At 43.2% G+C, this 24754-nt stretch overlaps 2 protein-coding genes across 2 annotated transcripts in view; one reads left to right on the forward strand and one right to left on the reverse strand.

Annotated features, from left to right (window-relative positions):
• The first annotated feature begins 268 nt into the window (after positions 1–268).
• Positions 269–24268, forward strand: AQP7 (aquaporin 7). The gene is made up of 8 exons (XM_027874309.1): positions 269–413; positions 511–545; positions 11756–11888; positions 16540–16666; positions 17137–17274; positions 17826–17944; positions 21977–22194; positions 23829–24268. The coding sequence occupies exons 2-8, from the start codon at positions 529–531 to the stop codon at positions 24157–24159; spliced, it is 1083 nt and encodes a 360-aa protein (XP_027730110.1). The 5' UTR covers positions 269–413; positions 511–528; the 3' UTR covers positions 24160–24268.
• LOC114051913 (tubulin polyglutamylase complex subunit 2-like) overlaps positions 23083–24754 on the reverse strand; it is a 49825-nt gene continuing 48153 nt past the window's right edge. Inside the window, exon 7 of the mRNA XM_027874312.1 lies at positions 23083–23515. Within this exon, the coding sequence (XP_027730113.1) occupies positions 23450–23515 (66 nt within the window). The 3' untranslated portion in view covers positions 23083–23449. The remainder of the gene's footprint in view (positions 23516–24754) is intronic.

The following is a 24754-nucleotide window of genomic DNA, read 5'->3' on the forward strand; positions in this document are numbered from 1 at the left end:
ACCCCCACAGACCAAACCCTGGGGGCATTTCCCATGAGCAGATTACAGCCCCAAGAGCCTTACCCTGTTCCCTTCCTATCTTTACTTCCTTTTTTGGGGGTGAATTCCCAAGGCAACTGTCTTAGGCCTGTGTCCAGTCAAGACAGCTAGGGGGATGAAGTTTGTGGAGAGCCTAGGAAAAGAATCTGGAGCATAATGAGTGTGTGTGTGTGTGTGTGTGTGTGTGTGTGTGTGTGTGTGTTTGGAGCCTAGTAGAGAACTTAGAAGGGATGTGGAGCAAGAGGCTCTATCCTGATGCCCCAGGATGTTTGGGAATGCAAGTCCTGATCCTCTGCCAACCTTAGTCTTTCTCATCTCTGCACCAAGTTTCCTAGAAGACAACCCCCCTCAACTAGACTTTTGCTCCAAGATGGGTAATCAACCAAGGGTGGGATGCAGATGAAGAACCACAGGGACCCACCACGGGCTCCCAACTTAATGGTACCGTTCTTTTTTTTTCTGTCTTTGCAGGGTAGAAGTGGTTACACCATGGCACAACAAAGAAAGTAAGTCTCCTTATTGCCTCTTGTCTTCACCTTTTTTTCTCCTTTCATCGATTTGAGGGGAGCTGAGGACGAATAGGACCACAGGGGGAATTATGAGCAAAGGCATGTTTCATAATGGCCTGTTAGACAGCTAGGTGGTTTAGTGGGTGCAGGCAGCACTGGACTTGGGGTCAAGAAAACCCCAGCTCAAATCCTGCCTCAGACACTGCCAGTACAACTCTGGGCAATTCATTTAACATTTCTCAGCCTCCACGTCCTCTTCGGTAAAATGGGGATAATGTATCAGGCTATCTCCTAAGGCTGTTGTGAGGATCAAATGGGATAATACATGTAAAGTGCTTTGCAAACCTTAAAGAATTATAGAAATTTGAACTATTGTTATCATCACTGTTCTATGGGACTCCAGTCTCTCTTTCTTCTGAATTTTAACCTTCCCTGAGAGGAAAGGGCCCATGTGGGCCCCTCTCCTACTTTCATTTTTTTCCTGTTCCTTATTCCCCATTCCCTCTTTCATTGGCTGGTTAGCTAGGTCACATGATTTTGAACTGAATTGTTGTAGTATCTCTTCACTGAGTGCGAATCTCTTTTCTCCAATCAGACTATGAGTGCCCTCAGGGTAAGGAATAGGTCTGTCCTTTAGGTTGTCTTACCCAAAGAGTAACAGAGAATGGGGGTGGGGTAGGTGCACAGAAGGGTTCGGTAGAGACTTGCTTGTGAACGCATAGATGAAGTTAAGTGGTTACTTATTCCACTGGTTGATAAATTATGTGTGTGGTTCCACATTTTCTCCTTTGGTAGCACAGGTGACCTAGCCTTCTCTCTCTAAATGTCTCTACTGGATCTTCTTTGTACAGATGGCCCCAATTTTAATCTCTAGCAATGAACTTCCCTCTCTATCCCACCCTCGGCACATTGCTCATCTTTGAGCAAAAGTCTAGTGGTCTCCTGGGATAGTTGTCCTCTAGGAAACTTATTGCACAGATGAGAAAGACTAAGGCCCACAAGAAGATATAGGCTCACGAGGTTATAAATGTAGAGGCAGAAAGAACCCCAGACATCACATCAGTCAGGGTCCCTCATTTTACTGAGGAAGAGATGTCCAATCGGCATTTCAAACTCAAGTCCAAAAGTGAGCTCTTCATTTCCTGGAAGCCTGCCCCTCTTCTTCAAGTGAATTCAATTCAACAAATATTTATTAAGCCCTCTCCTATTAAAGGTGAATAACCATCCTCTTCCTTAAAGACTTAACTCAAAATCTCTTCCTCCAAGGGACCTCAGATGCCTTCTAGAAATCACAGAATCTTTAAGTTGGAAATTTGTCTCAGAGGCATCTAGGCCAACTCATACATGTACAAGAATCTCCTCTATAGTAGACACAAAAGGCATACGTTGACTTTCCTTGGCAATTTCCAGTGAGGGGGAAAACCACCTGAGGCAGCACACTTTACTTTTTTTTGGGGGGGCTAGGCAATGGGGTTAATTGACTTACCCAGGGTCACACAGCTAGTAAGTGTCAAGTATCTGAGGCTGAATTTGAACTCAGGTCCTCCTGACTTCAGGCCAGCGCTCTATCCACTGCACCGCCTAGCTGCTCCATGCAAACTTCACTTTTGTACAGTTCTTATTTTGCTACCTGCAAAACTGACAACGGTGCCACTGATGCCTTCATCTAGCTCATTGATGAAAACAGCACAGGGCCAAACACAACTCCTTCTGCTCCTCTAGTAGATACCTCCTTCCATGATAACATCGAGCCATTAGGTCTTTGGGTCTGACCATTCAGCTAGTTCAAAACCCATCTAAAGTTGCTGGCATCTTTCCTCTCTCCTTCCTTTCCACAAGAATAGACATATCAAGTTTGATCAAAACCTTCGCCAAAGACGAGAAATGATAGCCATCTAAAATTGCTTCCTCCCTTGCCACATTCCTCACAATTTGTGTAACAGTTATTTAGTCAAGTCTTATTGTTGCTGTTTTGTTGATTGGTTGTACCCTACTGTTCATGACCCCATTTGGGGATTTCTTGGCAAAGACTCTGGAGTGGTTTGCCATTTCCTTCTCCAACTCATTTTACAGATGAGGAAACTGAGGCAAACAGGGTTAAGTGACTTGCCCCAGGGTCACATAGGTAGTGTCTGAGGTCAGATTTGAACTCAGGTCCTCCTGACTCCAGGGTGTCATCCAGTTACCCTGTTTCATGTCTTATTTCCTCTCTTCTGTTGTGAACCTCTCAAGGTTGGGAGCTGTTATTTTATTTCATCTTTATCATCTTCACTGCCCAACTCTATCCTTTAGAGCTTGAGAGGATCATCTATCTCACTGATGTTAGAACTCCCCCAGTTGTATAGATGATAACTTGTCGACCTCCTGCTCATCAAGTGGGTCTCTTGCACCTGCCCTCCCATAAACCTTTCTAGGTGGGGATGTCTTGACATATCGAGTACCAGTGCAGCATTTCTGTGTGTTTGTGTTTTGTCTTTCTTTGTATCTTCAGTGTTTAATGCAGTGTGTGGTACATTGTAGGAGCTTAAAAAATGCTTGTCAACTTGACTTGAATGTCTCTTGGTCATGCCTTGCTCTTGATGTGTGGATGGCCTGCATTCTCTTCTAGTAATGCACCTCTTTGATAGTTTATGCCACTTCATTTGTACAATTCCTCTAAGGTCGAATTCAATACATGCCTCTCACCATCTGCATTTTATGTGACCTTGAACTTTAATTCTTTGGACACTATATTCCATGATTCATAGCAATACAGTGTTACTGGAAGAATATTATTGTTACAAGGGTGGGCCCTGGTTTCAGGGTTGGAAACATTTAAAATACTGCACAATTCCCCAGATGCCATCTAACTCCCCTCCCTCTTGCTGATGAATTTTGGGCCTAGCTCTTTGTCCTTTTGCAAAGATCCTCTGAGATGTATATATTGATAGACCAGTTCTATAGAGCCATGAGAGAAAGGGTGTTGTCATGGATAGAGAGCTGACTTCAGAGCTTGAAAGGCCTGGGTTCAAGTCTCACTTTTGACTTACACTGGTTGTGTGACCCTGGACAAGTTCCTTAACCTCTGAGTTCTTGGAAATTTTCAGACTCTTTCAATCTCCCAGAAAGTGATGGATTGCATTGATACATGCAGTTTCCTGACCTGGGAGTTCCCTATGCCAATGAAATCGTAAGTGTCTATCCTTACAACTAGAAATTGAATTAGATAGAGCACTGGGCCTGGAGTCAGGAAGACTCAGCTTCCTGAGTTCAAATCTGGCCTCAGACACTTACTAGCTGTGTGACTCTAGGCAAGTCATTTAACCCTGTTTACGTCAGTTACTTCACCTGTAAAATGAGCTGAAGAAGGAAATGGAAAACCACTCCAGTATCTCTGCCAAGAAAATCCCAAATGGGTCACCAAGAGTCAGACACGGCTAAAAAAACAACAACAACAACAATAACAACAATCCTTACAATTATCCACCCAAATGCCAATTGTAGGGGTTCTTCTTCCACTTTTGCTGTTGTTGTTACTGTCCGTGTGGACAATTAGGCCAATTACTTTGGAATGGTTATGGACCTCATTTAGGGCACTCTACCATGTTTCAGATAAGAACCTTAGGAAAACCTCACAATCGATGGGCTGTCTTTTCATTTGCACTGTGCTAGATGCCCTCCACAGTGGCCAAGACCTTTGGTGGGCATGTCTCACTGACTCAGGTCTCACTTGATGTGGATACTCAAGGGACTGCCAAACAAAGCCACTTCATCTTTTAAGGAAGTGTCTATGTTTTTAACCTGTGCACGGGAGACCCTTTGTCAGAGGATACCAGCCTTTAAGGTAGAATTTAGTTCTACTGAGTTTTTTATTTAGTCTCCAAAAAATGAGCACAATGGAATTTTCTATTCTTTGTACCTTTCAGGCAATTGTGTAGCTGTAAAGATGTGGTCTGGTCTAGAATATACTCCATGAAAACTTACTCACTGCTCTCTCATATTTTTTGTCAAGGATGCCCTTAATAAATATGTGATCTGTTTCCATAAAGATCATGTAGAAGTCAGAAAGAAGGCATGTGGTTGCTGATATTTTCTCAATCTTTTTACAGTGAATTTTCCCAAGGATTTAACATTCGTTCTCTCCTTTTTCATGGATATCCAGAGAATTGATACCTCAGCATCCTTGAAATCATTTTGCTTCCAGTGTGGCCTTCCTCCATGGGTACTTGTTCTGGTCAGCCGCTTGTCCCATCTTTGTTTTTGTTCATTTGTGGTGTCTTTCTTTGCTTTTTAATGCCATTTCTATTTCCTCATGCACTGTATCTGGGATTGTGCTGAGACTTCTGATGGAAAGAATTGTTTGTTATAGAAATCTTGACTGATCTTTTCCCTTTGTCGTGGTTATTTTCCATCCAGTTTTATCATTAAATGCTCTTGGGCTGATTTTCCCTCTTGCCTAGCTTTCTATAAACTTTTCCTCTCCACCATTTCTTTTATGAACCATCATAATCATTCACTATTTTCCTTCATAAGATTTTATAAAGAACTTTGTATTCTAAACTGGCATCTAAAATATAGGATGTGCCTAAATTAACAAATATTTGTCGAATTGAATAGAATTTTGTTAGTGGCATCATTCATCATTATGTCCTGGTGATGGCCCTGGACTCTTAAAGGCTATGCTAGTAGAACACAATCTCAGTTTTTTTTTTGTTTTTTTGCTTTTTGGTGAGGCTATTGGGGTTAAGAGACTTGCCCAGGGTCACATAGCTAGTAAGTGTTAAATGTCTGAGGCTGGATTTGAACTCAGGTCCTCCTGACTCCAAGGCAGAGTTATATTCACTGTGCCACCTAGGTGCCCCAAGATCTCAGTTTTGTCCTTCCAAGCTAAAAAGGCTTGATTTTGGAGATCAGTAGAGATGTTAGGGCAGTATAGGTAGATCTGAGAATCATCAACTTAGAGGTGGTAATTAAATCCATGGCAGCTGAGGAGATCACCAGTAGAATAGAGAGAGAAGAGAAGAGGGCCCAGGATAGAACCCTGTGGAAGGGTTAGAGGGAGTGATCTGGAGAAGGATCTAGCAAAGGACACTGAGGAGGAGTGGTCTGAAAGGTAGGAGGAGAACCAGGAGGAAATGGTGTTCCAAAAACTTAGAGAGAAGGGAATATCAAGGAGGAGAGAGTGATCAACAATGTCAAAGGCTGCAAAGAGGTCAAGGAAAATGAGGACTGAGAAAAGGCCATTGGAATTGGCAATTAAGAAATCACTGGTAACTTTGGAGAGAGAAGTTTTGGTGGGATGATGAAGTCAGAAGCTGGATTGTAAAGGATTAAGAAGGGAGTGAGAGGAGAGAAGGTGGAGGCACTTAGTATATGCAGCCTTTTCAAGATGTCTAGTCACAAAGTGCAGAACAGATATGGGATAATCATTGGTGGGGATGGAATGTTCAAGTGAGAGGCTTTTGAGGATGGGAGAGACATGGGCGTGTATGTTTGTAGGCAATAGGAAAGGAAGTAGTAGATAGAGATAGAAGACAAATGCCAAAGTAAGGATGACAGAGGGGGCAATTTTTTGGAGGAGATAGGATGGGGGGATCACTTGTGCTGGTAGAAGAATGGACTTTGTAAGAAGTAAGGTCACCTCACTGTGTGGGACAGGAGTGAAGGAGATAGTGGCACAAGGCATCTGGGTGATATGAGGAAGAGAGGAGATAAGGGAGTGAATGGCCTCAATTTTTTTCTGTCAAATATGAAACAAGGTTCTCAGATGAAAGAGTGGGGTAGGGGGAGCCATGAGAGATTTGAGGAGGGATGAAAAGGTTTAGAAGAGCCACAGCAGAAAATAGGATAGTGAGTAGATAAGGCAGATATAGAAGAACTGCCTAGCAGCAATGAGGGCCTCCTTGAAGTTGTGTACATAAATTTGTAGGGGACCAAGTCAGAATGGTTACATGATTTTCTCCACCTTTGTTCAGCAGCGTGTAGGAGAGAGATGGCAGATGATGAGAATCACCCAAGCCTGAGGTTTGGCAGGGTGCAACTGGAAATCTAAGGGAGGCTGGGGACTCAAGAGAAGACAGCAGTATAGAATTGAAATGTTTGACAAAGGGGTCAAGATAGAGAAAAGAGAAGACTGGCTAGTATAGGGGAGATGGCCTGAGAAAGAACTAAGGCATTGGGAGTGGACAAAGGTCATAGAGTGGACAATGAGTAAGGTTCAGTAAAAGAAGGCAGAGGGAGAAGTAGAAAGAAAATAGATTATGGTCAGATAATGGAATTTAGGAAGTCTTGAACATGGAAGTAATGCATTTGTGGGGTGATGACAAGTTCAAGGGTATGACCATCTTTGTATGTGACAGAGGTAGGGTGGAGGAGCAGGTTATGAAAAGTGAGTGGTTTTAGGAATTGAGTAGTTAGGGGGTTTGAGACAGTCTCAAAGGCAGAAGTTGGAAAGGAAAGAAAAATTGTGAGCCAGGTACCAAACTCATTGAGAAAGGAAGGTGAGTGCAGACAACAGCTACCAGAATTTTGATTGGATTACCATGAATAGCAAGAAATTCAAAGGAGGTGAGGTTACTGAGTGATGGAGGAAGGGGGAGAACCTGGAAGTAGCAATGGGGAACAAGGAAATTCCCACTCTTCAACCAATGAGCTGAGGGGAATCATTTGAAGGTGCAGCCAGTATTGGAGAGAGTAGCCAGGGAGGCTGTGACATTAGAGCAGAGCCAGGTTTTGGTGATTTCTTGAAGATGAAAAGATTGAGAATGAAGGGAAATTTGTTGCCTATGGAACAGGCATTCCAGAGGGCACAGTATGAAAGGAATGGGTGGAATTTGGTTGGGACTTTGGGAAGGTTGAGGAGGATGGGAATAAAGAATTGGGTAGTGAGGAATGGGGAATGGAATTTGGAGGATGACCTTCAAGGGTTCAGAATCACTAGGATGTATCAAATATGAGCAGGTGTGAGTGGAAATCGACATTCCTCTTTAGAGAGGCAAGAGACACAAGTGTAGCATGAGATGAAGGCACATGGTGAGATAGTCAGATGGTCAGAAGACCGGGTAGGAGGTCCTGTTTCACTAGTTCCTCTGGAGGCCGGAGATTAGGCATTAGATGTCATAGCAGGAGATGAAAGCCTGATGACTTTCTTCTTCCTCTTCCATAAAAAGGGACAGGCACAGCAGGAGGAGAGGAGGTCAGAGGCAAAATTGCTTCTTTTCACACTGGAGGCTCTCAATCTCTTGGGTGGGAGATTAGACTGGCAGCAGGGGGTGGAAATGGTACTGGTTCAGATGGAAATCATGCCAGAGAACTCAGTCAGGGGAGGGTCTCACTCCTCTTCTCACCTGAGGCTGAGTGTCAGACAGGCACAACAAGAGGTAGAAGTCTTGGGGGCAGCTAAGTGCCACAGTGAATAGAGCACCGGCCCTGGAATCAGGAGGACATGAGTTCAAATCCAACCTCAGACACATAACACTTACTAGCTGTGTGACCCTGGACAAGTCACTTAACCCCATTGCCTAGCCAACAACAAAAAAAAAGTAGAAGTCTTACCCACCCAGGGGAAGTTAAACTGGGTCAGATGGTCTTAATGTCATTCCTTAACATTGCTCTATATACCACAAGGGATAGGTTTCTTCCCTTTTGTGATATTCTTGCTCCCAACTCAGAAAAAAACATTTTGCTGTAAGCTCTAACTTTCCTGATCTTATTCTTACAGGTCTCATCTCTCTTTTTGTTGTATCTTTAGTTGTTTGTACATATTTGCATATTTTACCCATTTTTTTTTTTTTTTTGGTAACTCATGGCCCAGAATCCTGAGCTTTTGGCTCATACGGACCAAGGTCTAGAGCCGGAGGCAGTCCTACAAGCATTGTTTTCTCTTTGACTTGTATTTGTTCCTACTTGAAGTTTATTCTGGGAAATAGCTGAATGTAGATTGTGCCTCAATCTTGTAGATATGAGTAAAAAGGTCCATCACTTCCTGTTCAAGCACTCAGGATAACAAATAGATACAGGGTACAGGGTAGCTTTGATTTCATCCCAAAAGAAATGAAGAAGATGTGATGAGCTGACAGGAACCCATAAACAAATGCAGAAACCTTATAAAGGGACTTGCAATTGTCTATAAATAATTAATATTCTTCTCCTTCCCTAGTGAGTCCCACTTTCCCATAAAATCTTGCATAGCCTCTACCAGACTTGTCATGTTATCTTGTAGTTTAGACCACTCCATGTCCCCTGAAGGAAACTCCCTGAGGTCTCAGTGGCTCCCTCTAGTGTTTCACAGAAACCATCAGAGGGCATGATCTTTCTCAGAAAGGAAATAGGCTTGAGGCTGTAAGAGAGGCAATTCCTTCACATTATACCTGCACCATCCGAACATCTCTCTATAATAGTGGGGGGCAGGGTCCTAGTCCTTTTCTTCTCTGTGTCATGGCTTTTAGTCCCTTGCTTCTACTCCATCCAGCATCAGGAGTTATGCGGGCAATCTTCTCTTCTCTTCAAGGGAGAGCTTAAGAATATCCCCTTGTTCGTATTGCCTTCTCAGATCTCCAGACACTCAGACTTAGGTTGCTTATGAAGCAATCTCTGAGGCTGACATTGTGCCAGACATCTCCATTTTCTGGCTGGAAGGCCAGATTCTGGGATTACTGTGCCTAAGAAATCCTCACCCTTCCTCCAACTTAGCATTGCCCAAGAACTTCTCTCTTGGGTCATGTGGGAAAAGAAAAACATGACTACTTCTGCTGTTAGGTGGCTTTTGGGGGTAGAGGGAAGGAATTCTCAATCCACTCCCATCCCCACCTGCTATTCTCTCAGGATTATCTCTGGAGGAAAGGAGGAAGGAGAAAGGCAAAAAGATCCTGAGTTCTTGATGGAACTTACTTTTTTTTTTTAATTTTTTAAATTTATTTTCAGTTTTCAGCATTTACTTTTATAAGATTTTGAGTTCTAAATTTTTCTCTCTCCCTCTCCTCCCCCTTCCTCAAGACAGCATGCAATCTGATATAGGCTATACGTGTTCAATCATATTAAACATATTTCTACATTAGTCATGTTGTGAAAGAAGTCTCAGAGCAAAAGGGAAAAACCATGAGAAAGAAAAAACAAACAAAAAAAGAGAAAATAGTATGCTTCAATCTACATTCAGACTCCATGGTTCTTTCTCTGGATGTAGACAGCATTTTCCATCATGAGTCTTTTGGAATTGTCTTAGATCCTTGCATTGCTGAGAAGGGCTAAGTCTAACAAAGTTAGTCATCGCACAATGTAGCTGTTACTGTGTACAATGTTCTCCTGGTTCTGTTCACTTCACTCAGCATCAGTTCATGCAAGTCTTTCCAGGTTTTTCTGAAATCTACCTGTTCACCATTTCTTATGGAACGATAATTGGAACTTACTTCTATAGGCTAGTGAAAAGGGGTGGCTCTGACAAGAGTCCCTCTTTCCAAGGGTCAGAACCAATTTGTTTTGAGGGCAGCCCCCATCAGGGGGCACCTTCTTCAGGAGGTGCCAAGGAACAGCTCCAAATGGAGCAGTTCATCTTAGGGACAACCCCTGTCACTTAAGACCTAATCAAGTTGTGTCAATGCACATGTCCCCCCTCCATAGGAAGATGCAGCTGAAAATACTGACAAAAATTCCCCCTCTGGGAAGTGTAAGTCCCCAACAAAGGCTCATTTCTCTGTGTGCTCAATGAATCTGGTTGAGGGGAACTCCCAGATCAACTCTTTATTTGGGTTGTCAGAGCCGTATTAGACTTAGGAAGTCATGTTAAAGTCTCTTTTGATGCCTCACCTTTTCTTCCTTATGGAGATCACTTACGATCCCCACCCATGCTCCCCCCTCCCTCCCATGATTGTATTGTCAGCTATCCTCATCTCCACATTCACTTGTGAGAACAAACACTTATCAAAGGCAAGTATAAATAATCTTTAGTTTAGTAGCTACTTTTGGATTATCTGTGCTTCTGCTCTTTAATCCTTTAGTATGGATAATTGAGATGAAGACTAATATCTCACCTCAGTTTAGCACTGGTGCTGCTGTGTGTCTCTGGGGGAAGTCGGGCTGTTTGCAGAACACAGCTTTTTGGAGTAACTACTACTTTTCAGTCTTTTGACACTGATCTCAGGGATGTTTTCACAGTGTGTCAAGATTTGCAGAGCTCATCACTGATTCCAGAGACCACCTTTGTTCTGACCCCCTCTTCTACTCCACTCTTACCACCACACACACACACACACACACACACACACACATACACACACGTTGGCACCAAATTTTTGCTTACAGGGGGCAGCTAGGTGTTGCAGTGGATAGAGCACTGAACCTGGAGTCAAGAGGACCTGAGTTCAAATCTGGCCCCAGACACTTGACACTTACTAGCCGACCCTGGGCAAGTCACTTAATCCCATTGCCTAGCCAAAAAAAAAAAAAACAAAAAAAACTTCTTTTTTTTTTTTGCTTACAAACATAGAGTCCATTATTTCTGAGGGCTGACCCTCCCCCATCCTTTTTTTTCCCCTCCTAGGTCTCCCCCTTATCATTTGAAGTTCTGCTTCCCTACTTTTGCTTAGCTACCTCCAGACTTTCTGTCAGTCTTATCCTTGTTTAGCCATTTCAATCATGTCTGACTCTGTGCAACCCTGGTTGAGGTTTTCTTGCCAAAGATACTGGAGTGGTTTGCCATTTCCATCTCTAGTTCATTTACAAATGAGGAAACTGAGGCAAACAGGGTTAAGTGTTTCCAGGGTCACACAACTTAGGAAGTGTCTGAGGCTGGATTGAACTCAGGAAGATGAGTCTTCCTGACTTCAAGCCTGCCACTCAATCCACTGAGCCGCCCTCCATCTTATCCTTCCCCTCTGTCAAATAGATATGCCCCAAATTCTTCCTTTTTACTCCAGCACTATATGCAAACAGGAGGGAGGTAAATCCTGATTAAGCCCCAGGAACTGTCTGTCCTTCACTTTTTCCATGAACTCCCTATTGCTCTTTCCAGAGACTGCCCTGGACACAGAGCTGGACACACTCCCCTGCTAGCTTGTCCCAGGAGGAGGGTCCCAACCATGAGTGGGGGGAGCGATGTGGGGAGTCGGGGAGTTAAGCTTTAACCTCGTGGATGTAGGACAGGAAAAGAGCTTAAATGAAAGTCTGAGAGGACAAAGAGTACCAGTACAGGGAGCTGTGCCTCATTCTTCCTCTTTTTCTCTCTCCCTTTCTAGCGTTCAGCCCAGAAGCCAACCCTTAAGGAGACTGCAAGCATCTAGCGATGTGATGCAGCGCATGCAAGAAGTTTTACGGGGAGACTTGATGAGAGAATTCTTGGCTGAATTCATAAGTACATATGTCATGATGGTAAGAGGCCAGTGCTGAAGGAGGGAACCATTCTTACTTCCTTCTACATATGCCTGGGCCAGGGCGGGCAGGGAAGGGAGACATCTGGTCAGAAGAAAGGGGCTGTGTGTGTCACATTTTGACTGTATAGAGAATAGCCATCCTCTTATCTCTAAAGAGGAGAGGGCTGAGAGAGACAGGAAAACCAGATGAGAGCTGAGGGTACTGTCTCTATAGCTCCAGATGAGAAAAAGGTGCCACAGGGGAGTTAGACATCCAAGGCTTCTTGTCCTTGCTTCTTTTGGATATAGGGTTGAGGGTGCCGAGGAGGAAGGGGAAACACAAGCTTGGTCTAATGAGAAGTGGGGTGGGACGTAATCCCAGCCCAAGGGAAGCTCATAGTCTTATGGGGAGATGAGACCCATGTATATGAAATAATTAGAGAACACCACAGGCTAATATGTGAACAAAGGCTAGAATGTGTGTTCCAAACTTAACCTAACTGCTACAGGAGTTCTGAGAATGGAAAGGTCAGTATGAGCTGGGTATAGTATTAGAGGGTTTCCCTGAAGAGTTGAAACTGAAGCTAGGCTTGAATGAATAGAATGTAATTTTTAAAATTTTTTTTAGGGGTTTGCATAATGTTGAAAAGTTTATTTATATATTTAATTTTGCTAAATATTACACAATATATTTTTATTAAGCTGTAGTATAAATTTGGATAAATAGTTGAATCTTAATCAAGTATAATTTTTTAAACTTACATTCCTGAACACAGCAAAAATTTCTCTATTTTTTTCTGAATTATTATTGGTAATGTGTATGAACATACAGCACATTATCTAGTCTAGGACATGGACCCAAGGCTTCATCAAATGCTCTAAGATCTGGTGGCTTGAACTGGACACAATACCCCGGAAGTAGTCTCACCAGGGGAGAATACAGAGTGTCAATTACCTCCTTATTCTTGGAATCTCTACTTCTCTTAAACAATCCAAGATCTTGTTATTTTTTTTTTTTTGGCTGCTGACACATCTCAAGCTTGTGGGCCACTTTCACCCTCAGATTTTTTTCAAACCCACTACTACCTAATCATGCCTCCCTCATTTTGTACTTTACAGATCAGGAAACTGAGGGGAGGTGACTTGTCAAAGGTTCCACAGCTAATATGGCATTATACTAATTATGCTAATACTGCAGATTGAAGAAGATGAGAATGGAGAAGAAGTGATTGGATTTGATGATTAGGAGGTCATTGGTGACCTTGGAGAGATGGGTTCTGGCAAAGTGATGTGGGAAGGGATATTACAAAGTATTAAGGAGTGAGTGGATAGTAAGAAAGCTATGGGTGGTTCGAGATAAAATTCACCTAACTTTTGCTACCATATTGTCAATAAAACCAGGCTTTCTATTTAGCCCATAACTAATGTCATATGGGCCATACTGGTACAACTCAGCTCCAGTCAATAGAGGACAGCAAGACAAGTCTATAGCTAGTCTCTCCCCCCAAACCATACCAAAGGTCAGGGTGGTAATAGCATTGAACTTGGAGTTAGGACTCATGAGTTGATGGAGTCCTTGTTCTTCCACTGGCTCACTGTGTGACTTTGGATAAGTCACTTAACCTCTCAGGGCCTCAGTTTCCCTAGCTATGCAATGCTTATATGTAAGCACTATACAAATGTAAAGCATTATTAATTACATAGTACCTTAATGTAGTGCTTTATAATTCTCAAGTTATTCACGGACTAAATTCTATGAACCACTTTAAATAAGTCTGTATCTTTTATGGGAAAGGATGGGAAGTTATAAGAATAGGGAGAGAGAGAGAGAAGGTAAGGGATATTGGAGATACATCCCACCCAATCCTTAAGTAAGCAGGGAAGGGATAGTAATTGCTTTAGTTTCTTTTCTTGGTGTGGCATTGGGGTTAAGTGACTTGCCCAGAGTCACACAGCTAATGAGTGTGAATGTGTCTGAGGCCAGATTTGAACTCAGGTCCTCCTGATTCCAGGGCTGGTGCCCTATTCACTGCACTACCTAGCTGCCCCAATTTCTTTAGTTTCTCAACAGGAATAGGGGCTATAGGAGAACAGAATGAAAAAATTAAGGCACTTGGGGCAGGAAGCAGAAAGGGGCCTTGGTGTGAGGAGGAGGGGGAAGGTGACTGTAGGGAGAGTTTAGGGCCTTATAATGGATTTGGGCTCGGGGATTTCCTTATTAGGAGACCACTTTCTTGGAGAAAGATTTTTCCCTTCTAGAAGTGCATCCCATCCCAGGAGAAGGATGTTTGAGTGTCCAAGGGCAGTCAGCCCAAGAATATCCAGGATAATAGGGGAGGCACAAAATAAAAAAATGGTAAAAACTGGCCTTGGGAGTGGAGAGCAATCATGATAAGAGTAGGATGGAGGTTAGAGTTTCATGAGTTGGGACACAGAGCAGCTCATAATACATGGCATTGCTTCCTTTCTGAATCAATATTTCTAAAAGTGGTGCACAAGGAAGACAAAAAGGGAGGGGGAACAATCAACATGAATTTCTTCAAAGGGCTTTCACATCCCATCATCTCATTAGATCCTTAACAACCCCGTAAAGTAGGAGGGTATTATTCTCCTTTTGATTGGTGAGTAAATTGAGCCAGAGAGACGGGAAGTGACTAACATGCCCCAGGGCATGGCAGGTAGGAAGCATGGGTTCAAATCCACATCTTTGGACTCCAAATCAGTGTTCTTCCACACCTTGTACAGTAAGAGTGAGGTGTGGGAGTGGGGAGGAGCTAATGTCCCTAAACAGTTCATTGGTTTGCATGGTCAGGCATCGATTAGATGATGGATAGCAGCTGCTATAATTCCTTGAGATTTTTACAAATGGAAGAAAAAAACTACCCTCCATCTTCTTTTCCTCTTTTTGTTATTGTTCGGTTGTGTCCAAATCTTTGTGAAAAGTCCATGGGGTTTCCTTGGCAAAGATACTGGAGTGGTTTTTCATTTCCTTCTCCAGTGTGTCCCCATTTTACAGTGGAGGAAGTGAAGCAAATACAGGAGTTAAATGACTTGCCTAGGTTCACATAACTATTAAGTGTCTGAGGTCATATTTGAACTCAGGTTTTCCTAAATCCAAGGCCATTGCTCTATCCACTATATCACTTAGCTGCTCTTTCTTCTTTAGGGCTACCTTAACCAGAAAGGGGGGGCGGCTAATTAGATAACCCGTCACCTCCACTCATCCTAAATCTCCAAGGAGAATGAGGCTTATCAAGGAAGTGTCTCTGGATCCAATCTCTTCCCTACTTTCTCTCTCCCAGATTTAAACCCTCTCTACCATTTCCACCATCAAGAGAGAGTTACTCATTGATACTAAAGAATTCCAGCCCCATGAGGGCTGTTAACCTTAGAACCAAAGGTACAGAATATGCCTTTCAGATCTGCCTTTCTCTAGAGCTCTTTGGAAAAAAAAAATAGAAGTGCCCTCTCCCTTTTCTTTTCCTATCTCAGCCTTATAAGAATCAGAATAGATTCTGTGAATTTTGTAACTGTCCTAGCCTACTGCTGATTTTTTTTCTGCTCAATTTGAAAACCTGCATGCACATCAAATTTATAGCTGCTATAAAGTTGGGAATGAGAATTACTATATTGAAGGACAGAATTGGAATCCAAAAAAAAAAATCTTTACAGGCTATAATGATAAGCTGAACCTAAGAAGATGAAATTGAATTAGGGATAAATGTTAATGGAAAAAAATCTACTCTCTGGCAAGGACATATTTATTTCACAATAAGTCCATGTATATGTGGGTCACAGTGAAGGTACAAATCCTCGGGTGGATAGTTACACCCAGTAGAGGCAAATTTTCAAACCCTATATAGACCACATTAATGCCTCCCCCAACTTGGTTCCATTGTGCATGGCCTTGGTCAGAGCAGGTCTGGTGTATTGTATTTTGGTTAAGTTTAGAAACAATGTTGATAATCTAAATCATATCCAGGTGAAGGGAACTTTGGTTGGGTGAGGAGACTGGAAGCTGCTGTCTCATTTCTTTTTACCCATTAACTAGTTTCTTTTATGTCTGATTTTCATTAGAAAGGCAGGCTTTCCTTAGGCCTATGGGGACTCTGAGACGAGGGAATATGAGAGGGTTTCAAGCTTGGTGGCTGTCTCTATGCAAGGGAATGGCCTTTTCCAGTTCCTGACTTTTCTCCTCTTTTCAATAATCAACACGTATTTATTCATCACCTCCTAAGTGCTTATTCTGAAAAGCCCTTCCTTATCCTACTGTCTTGGTGGTGGGGAGAGGGAGAGGAGGACAGGGCATGGTGGTCGAAAGGGCACCACTGGAAAAAAAGAACTGGATTCAGGGTGATCTGAACAGAGAGGGGATTGATGAGATCATAGTCAAAATGACATTGCTAAGGACACGGCAGGGTGATGGTGGCAGTGAATCCCCTTTTGGGAGATGCCGGAAAGTGGGTGGGATGAAGATGGATGAAGAGGAGTCCAGAGAGAAGGACATGAGCAAGGCAAATACTTTGTAAGCCATCTGGGTTACCCCTCTGGGCCACCCAATTTGGGAGCTCCCTACGGGTGGGGCCATGTAGCCCAAGTTTAGGACTAGTGACTGCCCGACAGCAGGACGAAGAGGCCTCAAATTTTTGCTCTTCTCTTTTCGGAGCCAGGTGTTTGGTTTGGGGTCCGTGGCCCAGAAGGTTCTGGGGGGGAGTGATTATGGGACGTACCTCAGCATCAACTTGGGATTTGGCTTTGGTGTTGCCATGGGGGTCCACATGGCTGGGGGAATCTCTGGTGAGTATCTGGAAATCAGACCCTGCCCCTAAAACAGATCACCTCCTTGCTTTATTTGTCTACATAAGCTGATGCCCTTCTTTTTCCTCCAATACTAAATCATTTTCACGTGTCCAAAGTAAAAAAAGAGTTCTGACGAGGGACCTTCCAGCCCACCCAAAAAACCTATCCCTCTTCACTGATTGCCAATCATTCCAGGTGCCCCGCCACCACCTTCCCTTCTAAATTCCCCTGAAGGCTCCCCTTCCTCATTCTCCTTTCCCCTCCCCCACAATTTCTCTGAAGGCTCCACCCCTAGGTCTTTTTCTTAAATTCCCTTCCCAGCTTCCCCTCCAGCCCAGGGCCTATGTCACATGACCTTTTGGAAAAGTGTTCCAACCTACTCATCAATCTGGGCTGGCTGACATGGGGGATGTATTTCAGACCAAGCTTCCTTCCCCTCAAGCCTCATTGCTTATTCTTTCCCCTAGGTGCCCACATGAACTGTGCCATTACTTTTACAAGCTGTATGCTGGGTCAGATGCCCTGGAAAAAATTTCCTATTTACACAATGGGACAGTGCTTTGGGTCCTTCTTGGCATCGGTTACCATATATGGCCTCTACTATGGTGAGTCACACACTAATAGAGTCTGGAAGTCCTATGGACACTTCCAACTGACCTTGTACAGATCCCAGGGCAAGTCTCCTGATTCTTCAACTGTAAAATTAGGATTATTAGATTAGAGGATTTCTAGATTCCCATCAAGCTCTGATATTCACGAATTCCAAATCATTTCTCAACTCTGGACCTGTGTCTCCCTATTGGTGAAATGGGTGTATTGGGTACATACTCATGCCTGTCTCCCTTATCCTCTGCCCTGATATAAGAAGAGTATTCCCTTCCTAAAGTAAACATCTCTGTTTACTTCCTCACTACCAGACAGATACTCCCTATTCTATATTCTACATTTCTCAAGTCCTATGCCCCTACTCTGTGGGGGTAACATAAAAAGAAAAACGACTCAGGCTACCTACTATCTCATTTCCTTCTGAGCCCTGAAACCTAGTTTCTCAGCTGCCTTGGGGATTAGGGTAGGGGAAAGGGTCATAGACTCTTGATTGCCATGAGTCCATAACAGTTTAAGACCTACAATTGTGATTTTTACTCTCTCTTCCCAGAAGCACTCATATGGTACACAAATGGGAATCTGACAGTAACTGGACCCCGGGCAACTGCTGGGATCTTTGCTACTTACCCTGCTTCCCACATGACTCTGTGGAGGGGATTTATAGATGAGGTCAGTGGTGAGTGAGGGGCTCAGTCCAGGTTGGGGAATGAGAGGGTGGGGTGGGAATTAAGGGCATCCAGGGAAGCTTCAAGTGCCATGGGAGAGATTGAAGGGCCCTCCTAGACCACTTTTATACATATGAAATAGGGATCTTCTGGAACCAGAGAACCCTGCCTGTATTGTTTACTGTGTTAGCGCATCCAATGATCCGAGGATGAGCTCTGGGATGATGGGAGGTATTTCAGACAGAAGGGTGAACACTTCAATTTTCCTCAAACCAAATCTGCCCAAGTGGAGGGCCAACTCTAACCCTTCCCCCAGCTCCCCTAAACATTTGCCCAGAGGCAACAGTGCTGTTTATTGAACAGGATTATCTCTATGTAAAGGCAAAGAAGGTATATTATCTGAGGAGCCCCAAGAAAGCCTCTGACCCTGAAATATCTCATTCACTTCTTTGCTCATCACAGTAACTGAAATTCTTCCATTAGTTTCGTTCATTTCCACATGGCATTGTCTTCTTTAAGATGCAAATAGGTAGTTCTTTTTTCTAGAGATGGATAGCAAGTCTTTCAGGGTTGTCTTGGATCATTGTATTGCTGAGAATTAGCCAAGATGCTCACAGTAGATCGTCATACAATATTGCTGCTACTATGTACAATGTTGTCCTGGTTCTGCTCATTTCACTTTGCAACAGTTCATGTAGGTCTTTGCAGGTTTTTCTGAGAGCATCCTGCTCATCATTTCTTATAGCACAATAGTATTCCATCACAATCATATACCACAACTTGTTCAGCCATTCCCCAACTGATGGGCATCCCCTCAATTTCTAGTTCTATGGCATCAGAAAAGAGCTGCTATAAAGTATTTTGTACATATAAGTCTTTTTCCTTGTTTTTTAATCTCTTTTGGGATACAGATCTAGTAATGGTATTGCTGAGTCAAAGAATATGCATGATTTTATGGCCTTTTAGGCATAGTTCTAAATTGCTCTCCAGAATGGTCGAATCAGTTCACAACTCCACCAACAGTGCATTAGTGTCCTACCACATTGATATTCCTAAAGTACAAGTTTGGACCATGTTAAGCCTCTGCTCAAAAACCTTTAGTGACCCATCCCTCTGTTAAGCTTTTAAAGTTCTTCACAATCTGGCCCTAGTCTGTCTTTCCAAGCTTAATTCATATTATTCTCATTTACACAATCTCCATTTCAGGCCTGCTGTGCTATGTACTTTCCTCCAAACTTGGTATTCTGTCTCTTCTCTCTGTGCCCCATCCCTGGAATTCACTTTCTCCTCACCTGTGCCTCTAAGTATATCTCCTTCAAGGCTTATGTATCACATTCCCCAGGAAGCCTTCCTGATTCCACTAGTTGTTAGTGTCCTTTCTTTCAAATAATCCTCTGTATATTTATGTTTACATGGTATATCTCCAAGTAGAATGTAAATGCACGGCCTGTTTAATTTTGTTTCTGTATCCCTTGCCCCTAGTGCAATGCCTTGTACATGGTAGGCACATATATTAAGTGCCCACATGAATAGTGCTATTACCTTGGATTTGGATTGGATTAGAAAAGGCAAGAAGGAGAATCACACTGAAAACAATTCCTTCCTTTAGTTCCTATCTCTCTTGCTGAGTCCCATCATTCTCACTAAGCCTTTCCCCACACTGAGTTTTAGTTCTAGAAATTCTAACAAGTTCAAGCTTGTTCCTCATAATCAGTCTTGATTAAGTCATATCCATCCCAGAGAAGTGCAAAACTGTCACAGAATTATTTTCATAAACGTTTTGAGATTCCCTTTTGTGGTCTACAGGGTTGAGAAGGAGAACTGCCTTCCCTTGTACATTTTAAGGAATGATTTGGTTTCTGAACACCTGGCTTCCTGGCAGTCTGATCTCTTAAGTGGGTTATCTCAGTGTTTTCCATAGAGCCACTCTCCTCCTCAAGTCAGCAGGCAGGTTCTAGCTGTAGTTTTCTACCACTAGTTCTGAAAGATTTTGATAAATTGAGTCATAATAGCTAGCATTTATATAGTGCTCTAAGGTTTGCAAAGCACTTTATACATATCACCTCATTTGATCCTCACAACAACTTTGTGAGGTAGGTGCTATTATTTTTACAGATGAGGAAACTGAGGGTAAAAGAGGTTAAGTGTCACATAGCTACTAAGTGCTTGTGGCAGGATTTGAACTCAGATTTTCCTGGTCCAGCACTCTAGCCATTGTGCCACCTAGCTACCTCAACTTCTCCTATCTATTAGCACCAGAATGATGCCCTACCAACTGCTTTGCCAGTTCCATGCTTTATGATTCTTCACCTTAGGATGGCCTCCACATCATAAAAATCCCACTGACTATGTTCAGGCCCCATCTGATCTCCATACTGAGCTTTGACCCTTATCTCCACTTCTATGTCTTTGTTCAGAATGCTCCTCATGGCTGAAGTGGCGTCCTCCCAATTTCTATTGCTTCTTACTTAAATCCTTCCCTTTAAAAAAATACTATTTTTAACATTCAGTTTTTTAAAAATTTGGTTTCTGAATTCTTTCCCTCATGCAAAATCATGCAAAGCATATTTCCATATTAGTCATGTTGCCAAAAAAAGCAACAAAAATAAAATGAAAAATTATGCTTCAATCTGCACGTGGATTCCATTAGGTCTTTCTCTGGAGGTGGACGGCATTGTTCATCATAAGTCCTTTGGAATTGGCTTGGATTGTTGTATTGATCAGAACAGCTAAGTCATTCACAGTTGATCATTGTGCAGTATTGCTGCTATTGTGTACAACGTTTTCCTGGTTCTGCTCACCTCACTTTGCAGCAGTTCATATAAATCTTCCCAGGTTTTTCTGAAATCACCTTCCCTTATTTTGAGACCCAAGTGAGATGCCACCTCCATCTGGAAGTCTTCCCTATTCCCCCGACTGGAAAGTGATTTCTCCTTTCTTGAATCTTTCATAGCATATTTGGCAGGGGTGGGGGGGATGTGGGGGGTGGAAGGGGTGGGGGTGGGGGAGATGGGGGGGTGGAAGGGGTGGAAGTAGGGGGGATGGAGGGATGGAGGGGAGACAGAATATGTATCTTGACTTGTGACTTCCCCAGTGGGGAAATTCCCCCTACTAATGTATATCTGTAAATGTTCTACAACTTATATTCTTAGACAGTTACCTGAAGGCACTGACCCAGAGTTACACAGCCAGTCCATGTCAGAGGTGGAATTTGAACCCATGTCTTACTGACTCTAACGCCACTTCTCTGTGCACTGCTCTTGGCTATTCTATTTCTCATAGTAATGCTAATAGCTGAAATTTATAGAGAGATTTATAACTTGCAAAGCAGTTATACATACCTTATCTCATTTGATTCTCACAACTACCCTATGAGGTTTGTGGGGCAGTTATTATTTTCTCCATTTTACAGACTGGGAAACTGAAGCTCTTGAGAAGTGAAATGACATAATATATTTAAGACTAGAAGGGACCTTAAAGATCATTTTGCTCAACCTTCTCATTTTATAGATGAAGAAACTCCCCAGTCCTACAAAGATGAAATTATTTGCCCAAGCAGACTTAGACAGTAAGTGGAAGAGCCAGAATTTGAACACAGGTCCTCTGACTCCAAATTTGTTGCTCTTTCTACTAAACCACAGCTTCCCCCTAAGAACTGATCATACTCAAATTTGTATTATGTTTATATACTGGTCATCTCTTATACTAGACTGTAAGCTCCTGTGGATCTCATATATTTTCTTTATCCCTAGGAGCTAGCATGGTCCCTTGTACATAGTAGGTATTTAACAAATCTTTGTTGAATAAATGCACAAATGAAAAATGAATGAAGGAATGAATGAGCTAACCCCTTACTGAACCTCCCATTCCAATCCCTAGTATGTCCCTAGTACTTGGCACTGCAGGAGAAAATTCAGGTGGAAATGATGCCCCCCTAGTTTGCTGGGCTGCTTCTCTGAAGGTAGGTTCTCTTCCCAACAGGTGCTCCCTGGGGTGAGGTTTTCTTTCTTTTTTTTTTTTTTTTGGGTTCCCATAGACGTATTTAACCGGACTACTCCAGCTATGCCTGTTGGCCATCACTGACAAAAAGAACAGCCCGGCTCTGCAAGGGACCCACGCTTTGGTCATAGGTGTCCTCGTGGTCACAATAGGATTGTCACTGGGCATGAACACAGGTTACGCCATCAACCCATCCAGGGACCTGCCCCCAAGGATCTTCACGAGCATCGCAGGCTGGGGCAATGAAGTCTTCACGTAATTCAATTTCATTCAGTTTGGTTCAACGTAACAAGCATTTCCTGAGCTGCCTCCCCTACTCCCATCCCTGACTTCAACACTTGCCCGGGGGTGCTGAGAGTTTAAATGATTTTCTCATGGTTCCACGGCTCCATGTATGTCAGAGATAGGACCTCAGTCTTCCTGACCACAGGACTGGCTCTCTCTTCATTTAGATACAGTCTTGGCTTCCCTTGACAAGACTCTGCGCCCCACAATGACCTGGTGCATGAAGCTCCTCTCATATAAGGGACAGTATAGAATAGATAACAGATAGAGGGCCAGTCTTGGAGTCAGGAAAACCTACATTCTTGACAAGCACAGGTGGCAAGTTATTAACATCTCTGTGCTCCCAGGTAAACTCTTTGAGCCCATATAGAGCTTTTAAGGTTTATAAATAATAATGGCACTTTAAGATTTACAAAGTGCTTTGCATTAAAGTATTTGATCCTCAGAACAACCTGGGAGGCAGGCACTATTTCTATTTTGCAGATTGGGAAGCTAAGGCCAGGGGTCACGCAGCCCTTTCCAGTACACCAAGCTGCTCTCTCAGGGTGGGTTCAATGAAGCTTTGCTGTGCAAAAGCCCTGATAGGTGGTCTGTGGACATATAAAATTTAAAAACAAACCAAAAAAAATCCGGAAAAGACCCTCTACCTTCATCAGGGAGTCCTTTATCTTTTCGATGACATGGCTATGTCCTGGGAAACTCTGAGTGTGACAGTTCCCAAATGTCAACTCTCGGGTCCTGCAATGGCTGTGTGACCAAGAGATGCTTGACATTGTGTGAATATTCTGACATGGGGGATGCGGAGGGTGAAGAATTTCAGGTATCTGGAATTCTCTTAATATTGAATATTGCCCAGGAGCGGATTGGCAGATCAGAGAGTTACTAGATTTTTCATTCTCACAGACCTTATGTGGCATAGAGAAGTAGCACGTAAGAGTATATGAATTAAGTGTTTGATGTGCAGATTTTCTCGAGGAGGGTATTAAAAATCAAATCCAACCTGACAGGAATAAGAAATATAGCTCTCGGTTATCTAATATTGAAATTATATGGCAGCAAATGTTTTCTCTCCGATGCGGCGGGGAACACTTTTCTCCTCCCCTGATTTCTGCATTTATGTGCTCAAGTAAGGCAGATTCTCCAAATGTTCACATCTCGATGCAATGGGAAGACCTCTGGCCTGGTAGCTGGTAGGTTTGATTTCTAGTACAAGCTTTGCTAGTAGTTAGCCAATGGAGTAATCAGTCACAAGGCAGGCGCTTTTGCTCTCTCCCATCCTCAGTTCCTCTATCTGTAAAAAAGGGGGACATAGACTTAATTTCTAAGCTCTGATTCAGTCCCCAATACCTCAGGATGAATAAATTTTATTAGACACTTTCTCCAGCTCCGATACAATTTCTCTTTCTTCCCCACCCCGTGGAAAGTAGGTTGGAATTATTCCATGTTTAGGGCGAGATGGGCCCCCTCTGTGGCATATAAAATTGAGGACTCTGACTGTGATGTGTTTGGTGGGGGGACTCCAGTGAGATCTGACTCCTGGGGACCCAGGTCGTCCTCTCATCAGTGTCCCAGTCTCATTCTTGACTTTTCTGCCTCCTTTGCAGGGCGGGGAACAGCTGGTGGTGGGTCCCTGTGGTAGCCCCGCTATTAGGAGCTGTCATGGGAGCCATCATCTACCTAATCTTTGTCGGATCCAGCAACACTTCTCAGAACCGAAATGTAGAGGTTATGCCCAACCTTCGAGTCCTGCAGCCCGTGAAGCAGAAGGTGATTGTGTCCTCGCCTCTTCAGGCTCCAGTATCTTCCCCGTCCTCTAACGCAGTTGGGGGTTCTCCCCAGGCTGTCTCTCTTCCTGCTTCAAGCCCTTCTCCTCTATCCCTTTCGTTTAAATCTACCTCTCCTAGAATTAAAGAGGAAGAGGACACATTTATGTGACAAGGAGACAAATAAAGTCGTCCCAAAGAAACTTCTCTTCCTTGAGTGTTGTTGGGCTAGGCCAAAAGAGCTGATCCCTAAAACTGCCTTCTCCTTCAGTCCCTTTCAGTCTTCCATGCAGTAGTCCAAGTCTTGCAACCCAAGACCCTTTTAACTTGGAGAAAATGTCTAATAAAATTCATTGGTCCTGAGGTATTGGGGACTGAAGGGTGGTCTTTCTTCCAGGGAAATTTGCAGCTTAGAAAAGAAGACTTAAGAAGGAAAAGGCTCAAACCTAAGGACTGAATCATAGTCTTAGATTTTTTTTTTTAAGAGATCAGAGGAATCATTTGAGCCATCTTCCCAACCTCGACCAAACCCCTGCAAAGCATCAGCCAGGCTCTGTATGAATGCTTCGATTAACTCCCCAATGGTGGAATTTGGGACACTGTGGGAGGCCAAAGGGAGATCCTGGGGATTCTAGGATCACAGATTTAGAGCTTGAATGATCTAAGGGCTGTCTAGTTCAACCATCTCATTTTAGAGATGAAGCTAAGATCCAGAGAGTTTAAGTGACCTGGCCAAGAAGATTAAAGAGGAAAGTGGTTGAACTCAA

Source organism: Vombatus ursinus, unplaced genomic scaffold, assembly GCF_900497805.2.
Source record: "Vombatus ursinus unplaced genomic scaffold, bare-nosed wombat genome assembly UNPS02014807.1, whole genome shotgun sequence".
NCBI classification, from domain to species: Eukaryota; Metazoa; Chordata; class Mammalia; order Diprotodontia; family Vombatidae; genus Vombatus; species Vombatus ursinus.

What these genes read in the sequence shown, in the direction of transcription:
- AQP7 (XM_027874309.1), top strand. An exon ending in GGAGGGGATTTATAGATGAG is followed by an intron (nt 17,945 to 21,976) that starts GTCAGTGGTGAG and finishes GGGTTCCCATAG; the next exon opens with ACGTATTTAACCGGACTACT. An exon ending in TGGGGCAATGAAGTCTTCAC is followed by an intron (nt 22,195 to 23,828) that starts GTAATTCAATTT and finishes CCTCCTTTGCAG; the next exon opens with GGCGGGGAACAGCTGGTGGT.